Source organism: Musca domestica, unplaced genomic scaffold (genome assembly GCF_030504385.1).
Source record: "Musca domestica strain aabys unplaced genomic scaffold, Musca_domestica.polishedcontigs.V.1.1 19, whole genome shotgun sequence".
Classification (NCBI taxonomy): Eukaryota; Metazoa; Arthropoda; class Insecta; order Diptera; family Muscidae; genus Musca; species Musca domestica.
The window spans coordinates 244,592-259,483 of NW_026712245.1; the positions used below are offsets into that span (position 1 = coordinate 244,592).

The window sequence follows — 14,892 nt, forward strand, 5'->3', positions numbered from 1 at the left end:
GTTCAGCCGTTCTCGACATATAAGAGTTCTTTCAAGCATATCTTCTTTGATAGACATATATATCTCACATATTTTGCTATATATCCGATTTGTTGGATGTTAACATCAATGTAAAGATCACAAGTAACCTTGTCATGGCTTTGTGATTTCGGCGGGATTTAAAATATTCGCGGTTTAATGAAAAAATTTTGAATTTTTTCAACACAAAAGATATGGTCTATTTTACCCGCTAAATATTATCCGATGACCACCCAAATTGGTAGGCTTCTTCCCTGCCCTAAACTCTAGCTACATGCGAAATTCCGCGTCGATTGGTCTATAATTGCGACCTGTATAGCTACTGCAAAATCCGACATTTTTTCAGTATTTGGTCCATTTCAACCCCTAAACATTTGGCGATCATCTCCAAAAGAAATAGGCTTCTATTCTGACCCAAACCCCACCTTCGTGCAAAATTTCGTAAGGATCGGGCCATAATTGCGACCTGTAGCGTGATTACAAATTAACATGGACAGACGGACAGACGGACAGATGGACGGACGGACATACATAGCTAGATCAACTCAGCTCGGCGAGCTAGGAAGATCCATATATACTTTCCTATATGGGAAACCAATATTTCGAGGTGTTACATAAATTCTGGCCCAATCAAACTTATAATACCCCCAACACATAGTGTTGTAGGGTATAAAAATTGTTCAGAAAATATTTAAATTCCGGTGTTTTCAAAATGTTTATTTCAAGGTATGCATTGACAAAATTTAAAGTTTTTGTAGCGATATAATCCTTTAGAGATATATAGAACATGGTTTTGAAAAGAAGTGTTGACCTTTCATTCAGTTATCGCGGTTTTCAATTATTTATTCAAAATAAATTCAACAAGTTGTTTGATTTTTTATTGTTTTGATACTAATTCTGACATTACAAGCCAAAAAGGTAGACCTCTATACTTGCAATTTTTTCAAAGTTGACCTACCTTCTCTTAATTGTACCATGGAACTATTATTGTCTTTTTGTAACTTAGAATGATACAATTAGAAAAAAAGAACTAATCTCGTCATCGGACGTATGAGCTATTACGAAGTATTTTTTATTATTCAGAAAAACAACAAAAAACAAACGACCCTGCTCCTGACATTTTCCTCCCCATCTTAAATGTTCGCATTCTCACGGGAGACGCATTCAGACGCCATACGCTTTGATTGTGAAAGATATAGGTTAAATTCAGTCGTTTACCAACACTGAACTTTTCACCGTTCTCCAACACACATATTTTATCTCTTCTTTTTCTGTTTCTATTCTAAACAAAAAAAAACACGTGTAAGCCGGAAAAAAACAATAAAAACAATCATTTTTGTTTCCAGCCAGACCAACAATCATTATTTTGCAAATTAATAAATGAATTTACATCAAATTCTTTTAAATAATTGAATAATTTTGAAATATTTTTAAACGATGGAAGAAACAAAAGGTTTCTATGATTTTTGTGTGCCCTACAACAAAGATGAGAAGCTATTGAGAGCAATTTGCAATGAATTGGTGGATTGTAAGTAAATGTAAATAAGAAAAAGTTATAAATTAAAATAAAATTTTATAATCTTTTTGCAGTGGGCTACAAAACAATTGCCATCGAACAGGTGTTCGATCACAGCAAAAAAGAGAATGTCAAGAGGGCGTCTGATATATTTCCGGAACCGATCAACCTCAAATGGCTGCAGGATGAATTCAAAAATAAATTGAAAATTCTACAAAGGCTGACAATTATTTATATGGATGTGGCAGTGGCTCATGCTATGGTAAGGGGGATGCAAGGGACAATAAATTTCATGTGAAATAGAAAAAGTGTATCCCAATCAAAATGCAACAGGAGTACTACCTCCGGGTGCTTATCATGGAAGATATCGTTCCAGCGGCTGGCTACCATGTTATTTTATGGATTTAAGTGAAATAGAAGAAATGTATTAACTTTGATTTCATCGAACAGACAGACTAGTGCAATAAGCAATTTATTTTCCCAAAACTTTTCTGGGATAGCTTTGCTAAAAGGAAGAAATTAACATTCCGCTGTCTATATCTTTATCAGTTTTTTATCAATGTTCCTGCTTTATACACGTTTACTTACTCCTACGCTACTATTCATTTAATTCAAAAGATTATCATTTTTCTATTTTCCAGGGCAATTCAATGAATTTGAAGAAATTTAATTTGGTTGCTGGACAACCCAAAACTGATGCCGCCTTAACAGTATGTGTTAAACTAATATTAGTAGTTTTTAAAAGCCATTAATTGATCCTATTTTCTTGCAGCATTGTTGCACAACCTTTAATGGTGACTTGGTGACATTTGATGCCCAGGCGGGGGCACGTTTATATGTTAATCGTAAAGCCTATCAAGTAGCCGTTAAACGAGGAATATTTTTCGAAATAAAATATTCACCACTGATTGTGGATACAAATTTTCGCAAGGATATTATAAAAATAGCCCACAACTATTTTGTGAGAGGAAAATCCAAGAGTATTATCATTAGCAGTGGAGCAACAAATCCCTTTGAACTAAGGGGACCCTATGATGTGGCAAATTTGTAAGTAAACAAAAAGGATTATTAAAAATTGGTTAAATTATTATTTTCCTCCTCTTTGTAGGTCATTCATCTTTGGTTTGTCTGAAGATCAAGGTAAATGTGCCATAGATCGTTTCTGTCGCCAATTGTTTTTGAGGGCAGGTAAGACTTGAGAACTTTTGTTACACATTGATGGCATTATATTACTAAAATTTTCCATTTTTTGTAGAATCCCGACGTATTGGTAAAACAATAATGTTTGTAAAATCCTCAGGGCCCATTGTATTCTCTGACTCATCATCTTCGGAACATGAAGAAGATGAGGGAATGCTAAATGCAGAAGAAAAAGAAGATCAGGAAGATGTCATTAAGTTTCCAAAAAGTTCCGATTCTGAACAAGAAAGTGTTGACAATGATGATGAACAACCAAATAAAAAGAAAAAACTTTCTTAGCAAACCTGAAACATCTGTTTTCATGAACGAGAAAGCTATATTTTAGGAACTTTTTATAGTTTTGAAAAAATTTTTGAAAAGTACTTCAAAAAATATATATTTAAAAAAAATAACATTTGTAGTTCAGAACAAGGTTCTCATAAGGTTGGCTAGGAAGACTACTTTTTTTACAACGATTTGACAATAAATCCTCTGTTCAGGAACATACAGTAATCTACTCAAGGTGTACATACGGTCGGCCATGATTTTTAAATTTTATTGAATGACTCCAACTCCAATATTGATTTGATAGTTCATTCTTCGACCAGATGTGCCGATTCGACTACCTGTATTCTTCTACCATGGAAACATTGATATGTCAACATTTCTTTAATGTATTTTTTAAATAAGTAGATCTTTTTAACAATTTTTACAAATTTGAATAATTTTTCAATCCACATTTTCATCTCCTGTATTCTTTCATCTACCTGTATTCTTCTACCATGAGTGTAAATAAGACTTAAAGTACGTTTAGATTAACGATTCAATATCATAGCATATCACTGGATTTATGGATATGATTTACGCTATGGAATTGACATTTGAAATCATGGTAGAAGAATATAGGTAGACGCATCGACACAGCTGCTGAGACAATGAACTGTCAAACCAATTTTGGAATTGAAAATGTTGAATGAAAATTATTTGAATTTATAAACATTGTTGAAAAAAACGAATTATAATAACCTCCGAAAGACGTCGTATAAGAAAACATATAAAAATCTATTTATATTTAAAAAAACATTTAAATTTTTTGACATATCAATGTTCCCAAGCGTTGATGCATCTACCTGTATTCTTCTGCCATGTTTGAAATCGAGTGCATTTTGTTGTCTAAATGTGCTTTTAACCCACAGTAAGAAGATTTATTGCTGCTTATTTTAAATCTGGTACAGCATTTACATACTAATACTGAAAAAATGGTTTTCATTTAAGCAATACAAAAAATCCAAGCGTAAACCCAATTGCTTTGTTAATACATCTCTTTCGAACGGAATCCAAGAACTTAAAACTGTATTAGCTCATCCAAATACATTGAAACATACATTATTTTCCTTGCAGAGGCTTATCAAAGCTAATGAATACTTATTTTAAACATTTTTTTTTCAAATAAATGAAAAATATGCATTTTATTTATCAGATTCTTCATCCTGTTTTTCTGTATTTTATTAGGATTTCTTATATTTTTTTAAATATTATTAAGAAGATCTTAGGTACAACTCTGTGTAAACACAATAACTGTAAACTGTTTCTAAATAAATTCGCTTTTAATATGCCATTTTGGTTCGAATAAATAAAAAATATAAATTTTATTTATTTACTTCTTTATCCTCTTTTTATGTATTTTATTAGGATTTCATAATATTGCTAAGGAGACCTTAAGCATACCTCCGTGTGAACACCATGAAGGTAAACCGTTTCTAAATCAACTCGCCCAAAAATACAACTCTGACACACAGCAACTTCCATCGTCGCTCTCAATATGCCGTGCAACGCCGTTACTCCACACGCCTCGCCCTCGATCTGTGTATACAACCCTGTTTTGGCTTTTAAAATGGAGGTCTTTGATGTTGTGCGTACATTAATCTTTAAGTGATGAGTACAAAAAAATTGCAAAAACGTAACTAAAAGTAAAAATTGCTGTAAAATTATTGAAAAATTCTCAAGTATTGAACAAAAGCAATAGAATGATGTTGAAATGAAGTGAATTGTTGGAAAATTTGTGAAGGAAAATGCCTTTGAAAGTTTGGGAAAATACATGAAGGAAAAAATTTTAAGAAGAAATTGATGAAGAAAAAAAAAAAGATTATTAGCACCAGCGGCGGCAGTGGCAGCAACAACAATACAAAAAAAAACGGACAATAACGACGTCGTCTCTAAGTGTATTAACGAATGCCGCATCGCATACGACAATTATATTTGCCCACGAATAAAACGCGACGACGACGATATGGCTCTTATATGTGTATACAGTGATTCGATGATTTTTTGTGTTGTTTAATTGGGCTTGAGCAAATGATGATGGAAAAGAAATTAAAAAAGATATAATTACACGAAGCGGTTGGTGTGTGCTTTTTTTTGCAATAATATACATACTTGAAATCAGTACCAAAGGAAAAAAGAAGATGAAAAAGAATTGTAATGTTTGGAAAATAATTTTTTTTGGTGGAAAAAAGAAAAAAATGTTGCAAAGTATTGTTCAAACATGTGTGAAACCTAGAAACGAAAAAGAATTGAGCGAAAAAAGGAAATGTCAAAATCTAAAATTGAAGTCGCCGTCGCCGCATGTGTTTTTGTTTTACAAAGAAAAGAAAATGAAGTGTTTTGCCATACTGCCACCGGAGAAAAATAATTTCAAATGCGGAAGAGAATTGTGGGGTTGGCTTGCAAGTAAAATAAAATAGATTTTGCAAAAAAAGAAATAAATAGCAGATATCGATAAATTTTTTGCATAATTGATTGAATAGTTAGTTCTGTATGTTTGCTGTGTCTGTCTTCTCTGCATATTTGTGAGTAGCGTGTGATGATAAAAGTGTGCGTGAGTGCGAACAACGTTAAATGTGTTTGTGTGTGTGTGCGAGTGTGGCTGCTTTGTCGGTTGCTCGTTTATGTGCAGTTGTTGGTGCTGTGCTGTTTTAGATGTGTATAGAGAAAATTAAAAATTTAGTTGTTTTTTTCTGTTTCAAGTGTCTTTTTTGTGACGCCGCGATTTTTTCTTCTTTTCGTGCATATACAAAAAATGTAATTGACGTTGCTGGTTGTCATTCTCGTGGTTCTTTTGCCCTGTTTGTCTGCCTATCTTAACACTGGACAATCTTTATGATGGTATATTGTTAAACATTTGATGGCTATTCCCATTTCATGTTGTGTTTATTTTCCTTTCAAACCATTATCATTTCATTTTGTTTCGCTTTTATTTCCTAAAAGTTTCAAGAAATTTGGTATTTTTCTTTTGTACCAAGAAATGTCAATGTGATGTGTGGTTGATTGTGTTTCTTTTTCGCTCTCGCCTTATTTTATTATAATTGCAGTGCTGCAAATTTTCGTACTGTAGTTATGTACACCAAAACAACATTTCTTCTTGATGGTTGCTGCTCTTGTTGTTTTTGTTGTTGTTGGTCATCACCATCCATGGTGTGGCAGCATTGCAATGTATCGGTTGCGGGTTGCTCGTATTTATATCTTCCTACCTACCTACCTACTTTACATCCCACCTTCTTGGTGCATTGATTACATATTTTATTTGAACATGATGAGATGTGCTTCTTCTTAGTCTTCTTTCCATTCGGTGGGTTTGAAGTTTATATTTGTGCTGTACACCTGTACCTTGGTTGGTTGTCACTGTGATGTGTTGGGTGACGACGATCAAGCAACTTCAGAGAGGGAGAGTATGTATGAGAGTGTCGGTGTTTGTGGTTCATTTGCGAGAGGGACGGGGAACGTACGTAACACCATTTACTATACCGGCTTATTTTTTGTTCTTGTATGTATGTATGTACATACATACACATGTGAAGACATGACCAGCTCAACTCGAGGAATATTTTTGGAGTCATTAACTGGAAAAAAAAGCAAGTTAAATAAAAATTTAAAAGAGTTTGACGATGGATAAATTCTAAACCAAATTCCTTCTTTTAAGAAAATTCGATATTTATTAGACCTATGTCCAAAAGAATTGACAATCTTTTTGAAATCGCAGTCGTTGTAAATAACGTGGTAATTAAATCTCTTTAATGTTCAATTAGTAGTTTACTCTTTATAGCTATGTGAAATACAGTTATTTTATAATAACTACTCGCCACTGATCATTTTCTAAAGCTCACGGTGTCACTTATTCCAGTTTTTATTTTAACATCCGTCATGTCTGCGATGTGTGTGCGTGCGTGTGTTTGTTGCAAAAAAACAGGTACAGATATTTTTTGTGTTGTGCTAAAAAAAGAACAAGAGAAAACAAAAACCAAGTGTCCCATAAACACATTCACCGTGAAAAATAATCGAAAAACTTGAGCGATTTTTATTGTGAAATGAAATATACTCGGAACTACCAAAAACCATAGACCTACGTAGGAATACGATTTTGAATAGAAAATAGGTCAATGTTGTAATGGATGAAAATGAATAGGTTCTTAAGCCTTATCGATCTACTGCAGTCTTCTTAAAAATTACAAGTCCAAAAATATATATTTTTTAAAAACAATAGAGCAATATTATTCATATTCTCTACCACCAACAACAGAGCTATTTTACATAAATGTTTCCACTGTCTCGTGAAAGAAATGTCTTATTTTCCGCTATATTCATTCATTTTGCTCTCTTTTATGTAAAAATTAAATGATTTGCTTCCAAATTCTAAACCATTCCTTTTATTTATATACTGTTGTCATTTATTAATTTTATAATGACCATCAGTGGATTCGTCTCTTTTCAAATCTATAGATACCTGCTTTCATTTTGTCCGTTCCAAATCTCATAAAAACACGTTCCATGAATTTCCTCGTAAATATTAATTTTTATCATATTTTTTTCATCAAATAATCAAATCTATTGTACAAATAGTGCATTGAGGTTTCACACATATTACCGTTTCATTCATTCACTCTTCTCATAACAATACTTTCTCTGTAATTTTTCTTAGTTATTTAATTCAGGTAGTAATGGGAAGATTATAGCATTTTCAAAAAAGCGGACTGCCTATTTAATTTCCGTATTATTACTGCATTTGTAATTGATCCGTTTGCTCATTGTTTTGTGTCGTAAATTTTCGTTTTGACATCTCAGAGAATTTTTGTCCCCTTCTCCTCTCACATAAATACTTTCACCTGTTCGGCACCGGAAATACATTTATAATCTCCTTCACTATAGTACTCTCATACAAAGATGGCACATCTTGCCAAATGTAAACAATGTCATGTTTCCCTAATCAATAATCGAAACTCCTTTTACATTTCTTTTCGTAATTCTCCCAATACCGTATTTCATCAACTACTCTCAGAGATAATTTCCTTTATTTACAATTGTACTTGCGGGTTTTCTCAATAATCTAAATTCCTTTTACACTTCACTTTATAATTATCGATGAGTACCTCTACTCTCCGAGAAAAATATAATTTCCTAACTTAATTTATTAATTATCGATAAGTACCTCTACTCTCAGAGAATTAGATCATTTCCCTTATTTACAATTGTACTGTGGTAATTCTTAGAGTTTGTTTATGTTGATACAGCAACCCTACTGATGTTTTAGAGTAAAACTCAGGTTACGGATCGTAAACATTACAGTAGTGAGTGGCATCACAGTTAATTGGTGAGAAATGGTGCTAAAAACTGAAGTTGTTTAAAACATGACATTTTAAAAAATTACATTTCAAATAAAAAATGTATTTTGTTTCTTTATTTGGAACTCCAACGTTATCAATAAAAGTGGAGCTTGACTCTAGATGTTTATTTTGGAAAAAAAAATCCATAATCTTGACAAAAATTAATGGAAGACATTATTAATATAACAATGTAAATATCGTTAAAATCAAGCTGTCTATGGTTATCATTGGCTTTTAGCCCCCTTATAACGGTACCTCCCAATATTCGGTATTGTGATGATTTTAGCTTCATTTTTCGATAGAATGATCTCAAACATGACATTTCGACTAATTGGCTATAGAGGTTCGCGTTTTCGTATGGTCCCATATAACTATAACACCTAAAATTTTAATTTTCCTGGAATTGCTGATATCAATGCAGGGCTATGATACCATATGTTTTTAATTTTTTTCCATTCTCTTGTTGAGAAAATATTCAAATTCAGGTGTCTTCAAAGTGCTTATGGCAAGGTATTCATGGTCAAAATTTAAAGTTTTTGTAGCGAAATAAATCTTTTGAGCTATGTAGAACATGATTCTAAAAACAGATTTTGACATTTCATTCAGTTTTCTGATTTTTTTAATCATTTATTCAAAATCAATGCAACAAGTTATTTGGTTTTTTTGATTGTTTTAATAGTAATTTTGACATTACAAACCAGACAGGTAGACCTCTATACTTGCAATTTTCCATCCACGTCGATCCACGTCTTTGGATAGCCTCCTATATTCGGTATTTTGAACATTTTAGTAACATCTTTCAAATCATCTGTCTTTTCCGGCAGATAATTAGCTATATTTGGTATTTTGGTGATATTTTAGCCACACTTTTCCCTGAAATTATTTGAAATTTGGAAATTTATATTTATTTGTTCATTTTGTTAATGAAATTCGGATAGAAACACCCTTTTTGAGTTAATAATGAACTTGTACACTACTAACCTTCAATTCAGATTTCAAATTGATATGTGGCCAGGCCGCTTAACATTTTAATTTATAATGAGAACATAGGTAGCTTTCCGTTGAGAAAAAAAAAAAAAAACAGAACAAAGATTTTGTACATTTTTAATATTTAAAAGCCTTTACATTGTGATAGGTTTTCCTGTATTTTTATTCATTCAAGTACTTTGTAAGTGAAAAGCAAATGAAATATATATTTTTTTTAATTGTTAATGTATTTCAACAATACTTGTCTTTAAATTGATATGTTACCATGCCACTCTATTTAGTTAAAACTAACATATGATGAGAACAATGCGTGGCGAGAATATAAATTGGGAAAAAACCAGAATATATTTTGTTATGAGAATTATTGTATATATATTCAATACCTTATGACATAAAATTGTGAGGGGCTTCCCCGTATTTCTTTATCCATTCAAATATTTTGTAAGTAAAAAGCAAGAAAAAGCTTAATTTTTTAGTTTTTAATGATTTTCAACAATACTTGCCTTGAAATTGATGTGTGGCCGGGCCACTTTATATTTTACCATATGCTACCGTTTACCAAGAGAAATAAGGGAGTAAGAGAGAATTTTGATCATAACGGAGCATACTTCTGACAGCGGTGGGGACGCTTTCTGTTTTAGTGGTTTATTAATTTAGGTGCGGTACACACTATTGAATGCATGGTGATATATTTAATTTATTTGGAATTTATTAAATTAAAATAATGATTTTTAACAGCGCTTGCCTTCGAATTGATATGTGGACCAGCCTCTTTATGTTTTAACAAATGATGAGAACATAACTACCGTTTTGAAAGAGAAACAAGTAATGAGGAGAGTGAATAAAAAGATTTTTACTAACATATGTTTATGCAAGTTCATCCTGATAATTGACCTATGAAAATTATATGGGAAATATGCGCTAAATTTATTTTGATTGCCAAAAACTTCCTTAATCAATGAAATTTTTTTTTAAAATTTGAAGCTATCTGAATTTTTGGAATTTGAAAATTGACTGCCATTAATATCAGTTAGTGGTAGTATATAAACAAATATATATTTTGTGGAAAAAACGTTCATATTTATGTTAATTAGATAGGTACCTACTTTTATTTGTGAATTTCTCAATATTTCTGTATTTATTTAAACAGTATTTTCCATGTCTGTTTTAATATAGGTACATGAGAAAATTGGGAAAAAGAGATAGGTAGACACTTCAAACGAATAAAAATCCATATTTGTTTCTGAGTAATTATGGAAAAAGATACAATAAAACACAACAACTACAATACAAAAGTAAAGGCAAATAGCATTGATGCTACCACTACAACCAACCACCCCATGGACAGTCACTAATAATCGACATAGAAACAATAACCAACAAAAAATTTAAATAAACAGTAGCTACTTATTCTAAAAATTATTCTTCATTATGTACTATACCTACTTCTCTTGTTTTTAGATTTTGCCTATGTAGACTTGAGAGTGTGTGAGAGATGGAGCGAATGAGAATTTAGTTTCGTCGATTCAAGAGCAATAATAAATATTTTTGTATGATTTTTGTTTTATCAGAAATACATAGTTACATACATATGTAGTGTAGTTTTGTACAAGAAAACAACAAAAACAACACCCGACCATCTGTAGTTAGGCAATGGTGCTGGTCATACATGCTTATATTTCTACTGTGGCTATATTACAATTCCTTTTTGCTGCCTAGTGTTGTCCCTCTACCTAGTCATCGCCATCGTAGTTGTCGTTATACGTTTTAGCTCTTTTTTTACAAATTGTCGCCGTTTGGATTTCTGTGTGTTTTTCTTTTCATATCTGCTACTACTTTAGCTACTTGTATTGTTTTTCTTCTTGTTGTTGTTATGATTATTTAGTCGAGGTGTTGTTATTGTAGCTTGATTCCATTTTTTCCTCTCTGTGTGTCAATGTCTTTTTTGTTCGTCGTATCATCGGGTGTGTATGTTTTTATTTTCTTTTGGCGTTGCAGCCATTCAAGCTATTACTAGCTGCCTGCCTGCCACTATTGCAAAAATCAAATTTTCACCATCTTCCTCGCCATTTATTTGTAATTGTTGCCTGCCTTCATCGTCATGTCTTGTCGTCATCATCAACATCGTACGTCGTCGTGTATGTATACTAATTTTATTTTTTAAAAAAAAATAATAGATATTTATAAATTGCAATTTTATGCAAATCTTTGCAAAAATAATAAAATAATAGCTATTTGTTGTAAAATAAAGTAGCCCATTTTTTATTTACAATACTCGTAAGATTTTGTGAGAGTTCCCATATGCCTTGTATTTCTTTATGCATTCAAGGGGATTAAAAAAACAAGCAAAAGCGCTTTTCATTATTTTTTAAATTAATTTTAACACTACTTCCCTTAAAATTGATATGTGGCCAGGCCACTTTATGTTTTAACATATGATTAGAACGTAAACACCGTTTTACAAGAGAAATAAAGGAGGAGAGTGAAAAATTACATAAAGCGGCATGGCCACACAACAATTTTGCGTTTAAATTTATAAAAGTATTGCTCAAATTTATGATCAACGCATTTTCATCAATTTTTATAACCTCCACTTTCAGAGCCAAATTATGCATGTCAGTCCGTCTGTCCATGTATTTTTCTGAACAAAATTCAGGTCGCATTTATTATCTGAATAAAATGAAATTTTCCATACAATATTTGTTTGGCCCAAGAACAAATCCTATTGAAATTGGTGAGAATCGGTTCAAATGTAGATATAGCTCCCATATATATCTTCAACCGATTTCGGGTTAATTGTGCATCAAATGGCTTATATAAGTCCAATTTACCTGAATTTTTGTACACCCGACCGAATTCAGTCTAGAAACAAGCACATAAAATTTGGGGAAAATCGGTTCAGATATAGCTCCCATATATATGTTTCATCCGATTTGGTTTTTAAGTCCCCAACATTCGCAATATGCATTCGACAACAATGATATTTGGTGCCAGATATCAGATACAGTCCAGAAATACCTCTGTCAAATTGTATCAAGATCGGTTGAAAATATGTATGGAAGCTATACATACATATTTTCAACCGATTTCTGTTTATTGTGCACCAAATGGCCAATATTAATCAAAATGACCTGAATTTTGGTACACCCGACCAAATTTTGAGAAAATCGATTCAGATATAACTATAGCTTTCAAATAAATGTTTCATCCGGTTTGGTGTAAAAGTCCCACACATTAGTTGGGGTTTAAGGAATGATATTTGGTACCATATATCTTATAGATATTGGAAATACCTTTGCCAAATTTAATAGAGATCGGTTAAGATTTGGATATAGCTCCCTTAATTCAATTCTCTGGTTCATTGTGGAAATAATGGCTAATATCAGCCCAAATGGAGTGAATTTCCAGTTGGTGGAACTCGGTTCTGATATATATTTTTTTAATGTAATCCTTCCCGAAGGGACATCATGGACTCTTATAGCAATGTTATTTGGTATAAAAGATACAAATGTCTTTGTCAAAGTTAGTGAAAATCGATTCAGAATTGGATATGCTTACCATATATTACCCTCTGAAACCAAATTATAGCTGCTCTAAACTGTTTCTTGTATTTCAGATATTTTTTAGTGTTGTTAATTTTTTTTTTCTGAAAAATGAATGAATATACTATTTTCTATCGATTTTTTTATAAATGTGTATAGTATATTAGATTTCTGTGCCTCGGGTATTTTTGTGCTTTCAAATGCTTTTTAAACTAAGGTACAATTTTTTTTAATTTTCTAATCTCATTCGCTATAGATGCCATTTTATATTTCCCATACTTTGAAACCTTATTAAGATTTTGAGAGTTCTCCATTTGTTCTTTTATATTTTTGAGGTTGCCTCGAATTTATTTATTCGTTCAAGTAGCTATTTTGTCTGTGAAAAATGATTAAAAACATGATTTTTTATATTGGTGTTAAACACTTCCCTTTAAATTGATGTGTGGCCAGGCCACTTTATGTTTTCACACATTATGAGAACATAACTACCGTTTTGCAAGAGAAATAAACGAAGAGAGTGATTAACGCATTAATCTACATACACAGTTAACACATGCATGCATGTTTACGGCAAAAAAGTCTTCAATTTATAGATTTTGACAAAACAAACAAAAATTACCATTTTATTTCTACTTCAACAAATACCAAGTGAAGAAAACCAACAAATATTTTTTTACCCATGGATTTATACAAAAGAAAATTTTAAGGTAAGTAGCACACAAAATTATTTTCAATTTTTTATAAAATACATTTTTCAAACGCCATTACAAAACAAGAACATTATTGATGAAATACAAAAAGTTTTGCAAAATCATTGGTGAAACTTCGAGAAATTTACGACAATGGTCAGGCAGAAAATGTTTTTTAGAAGTCGTGTTGTGTTTGTAATTATGTGTATCTTTAAATACAAATAGCAATAACAACAACAAACAAATAGCAACAAATATTCAACCAAACAGCCATTCAGCCGACCAACCAGTCAGCAAAGCCAACCGAAAATGCGAAAATGCTTGGTTGATTGTGTGCAGCAGTAGTAGCAGCAGCAGTAATGAATGTTTGTGTACTAAATCAGCAACAACAACAAAACAGAAAAACACTCGGCATTATAATAAAATAACAACAACAATCATATTTACCGATGGAATATACACGACATGCTTCTCGTCTCGACAATAACGACGATGAGACTTCTTGCTCTACACTCACTCAACCTCTTTGGGGATACCAAACAGAGCGAGTGAGTACAACATGAACGACGATGATGACGACGACGCTTAAACTCTGGCTGTCATGTTTGACGTTGTTGCTGTTATTATAATTTTGTTGCTGTTGTTTTTGTTATTTTTGTTAGATAGCTGCTCCAGTGGGCAAAGAAGAAAAGAAAAGTCAAGCAAGCAATTCCATAAAGAAAATGGTTATAACCAGACAACTCGGGGTACGCATTGTTGTTATTTTTCTGTGCTGTTTTTTTCTTTTTCACAATATGTACAAGTGTTTCATCGTTTCGCAGCAATTTTTTTCACCATTTTGAAATTTGTTTGTGTGTATGTTTTTTGTTTGGATTATCCATCTCTTGATTTTTCTTGCTCCACATAATGGCCATATTTGTGTGCTCATTATTAAATGTCAGTGGGAATTATTCTCTTCTAATATAAATCAACTATTTTTGTTGTGGCTGTTGTTGTCTGAATGAAAATTCTGTGTAGAAAAAACGAGTATCATTACGGCTTCGTGTTTTTTTTTTTCTTCCAAAGCCGTTATCTAGCCACCAGACATTCAGCTGAAATTCCATTCACCAAGCAATGCGTTTTGACATATTTTTTACAGTTAAATGGGAATTCGCAATGAAAACACGTTTTATTTAGGTTTTCTGATATCTCACTGTGGAATTTAGTTACATTTTAGTGCCTCTCCCGACCCAAAAAAACCGTTGTAAGAGTCATTCGCCCAAAGGTGGGAGAAAACATGACATTTAGGTATCCAATTGAAGACA

General features: G+C 32.1%; 1 protein-coding gene and 1 long non-coding RNA gene across 3 annotated transcripts in view; both read left to right on the forward strand.

The window, feature by feature from the left end:
• The first annotated feature begins 1,324 nt into the window (after positions 1–1,324).
• On the forward strand, positions 1,325–3,035 carry LOC101899751 (ribonuclease P protein subunit p30). Its single transcript, XM_005184878.4, has 6 exons — positions 1,325–1,546; positions 1,609–1,796; positions 2,176–2,244; positions 2,307–2,581; positions 2,643–2,722; positions 2,790–3,035. Exons 1-6 carry the CDS (start codon positions 1,456–1,458, stop codon positions 3,011–3,013), a joined length of 927 nt encoding a protein of 308 aa, XP_005184935.1. The 5' UTR covers positions 1,325–1,455; the 3' UTR covers positions 3,014–3,035.
• Positions 3,036–4,392: 1,357 nt separating this feature from the next.
• LOC131801964 (uncharacterized) overlaps positions 4,393–14,892 on the forward strand; it is a 33,871-nt gene continuing 23,371 nt past the window's right edge. Inside the window, exon 1 of one of the 2 annotated variants that reach the window (XR_009341983.1) lies at positions 4,393–4,683. This is a non-coding gene — a long non-coding RNA (uncharacterized LOC131801964). The remainder of the gene's footprint in view (positions 4,684–14,892) is intronic. The other variant, XR_009341982.1, reaches the window with a different exon arrangement.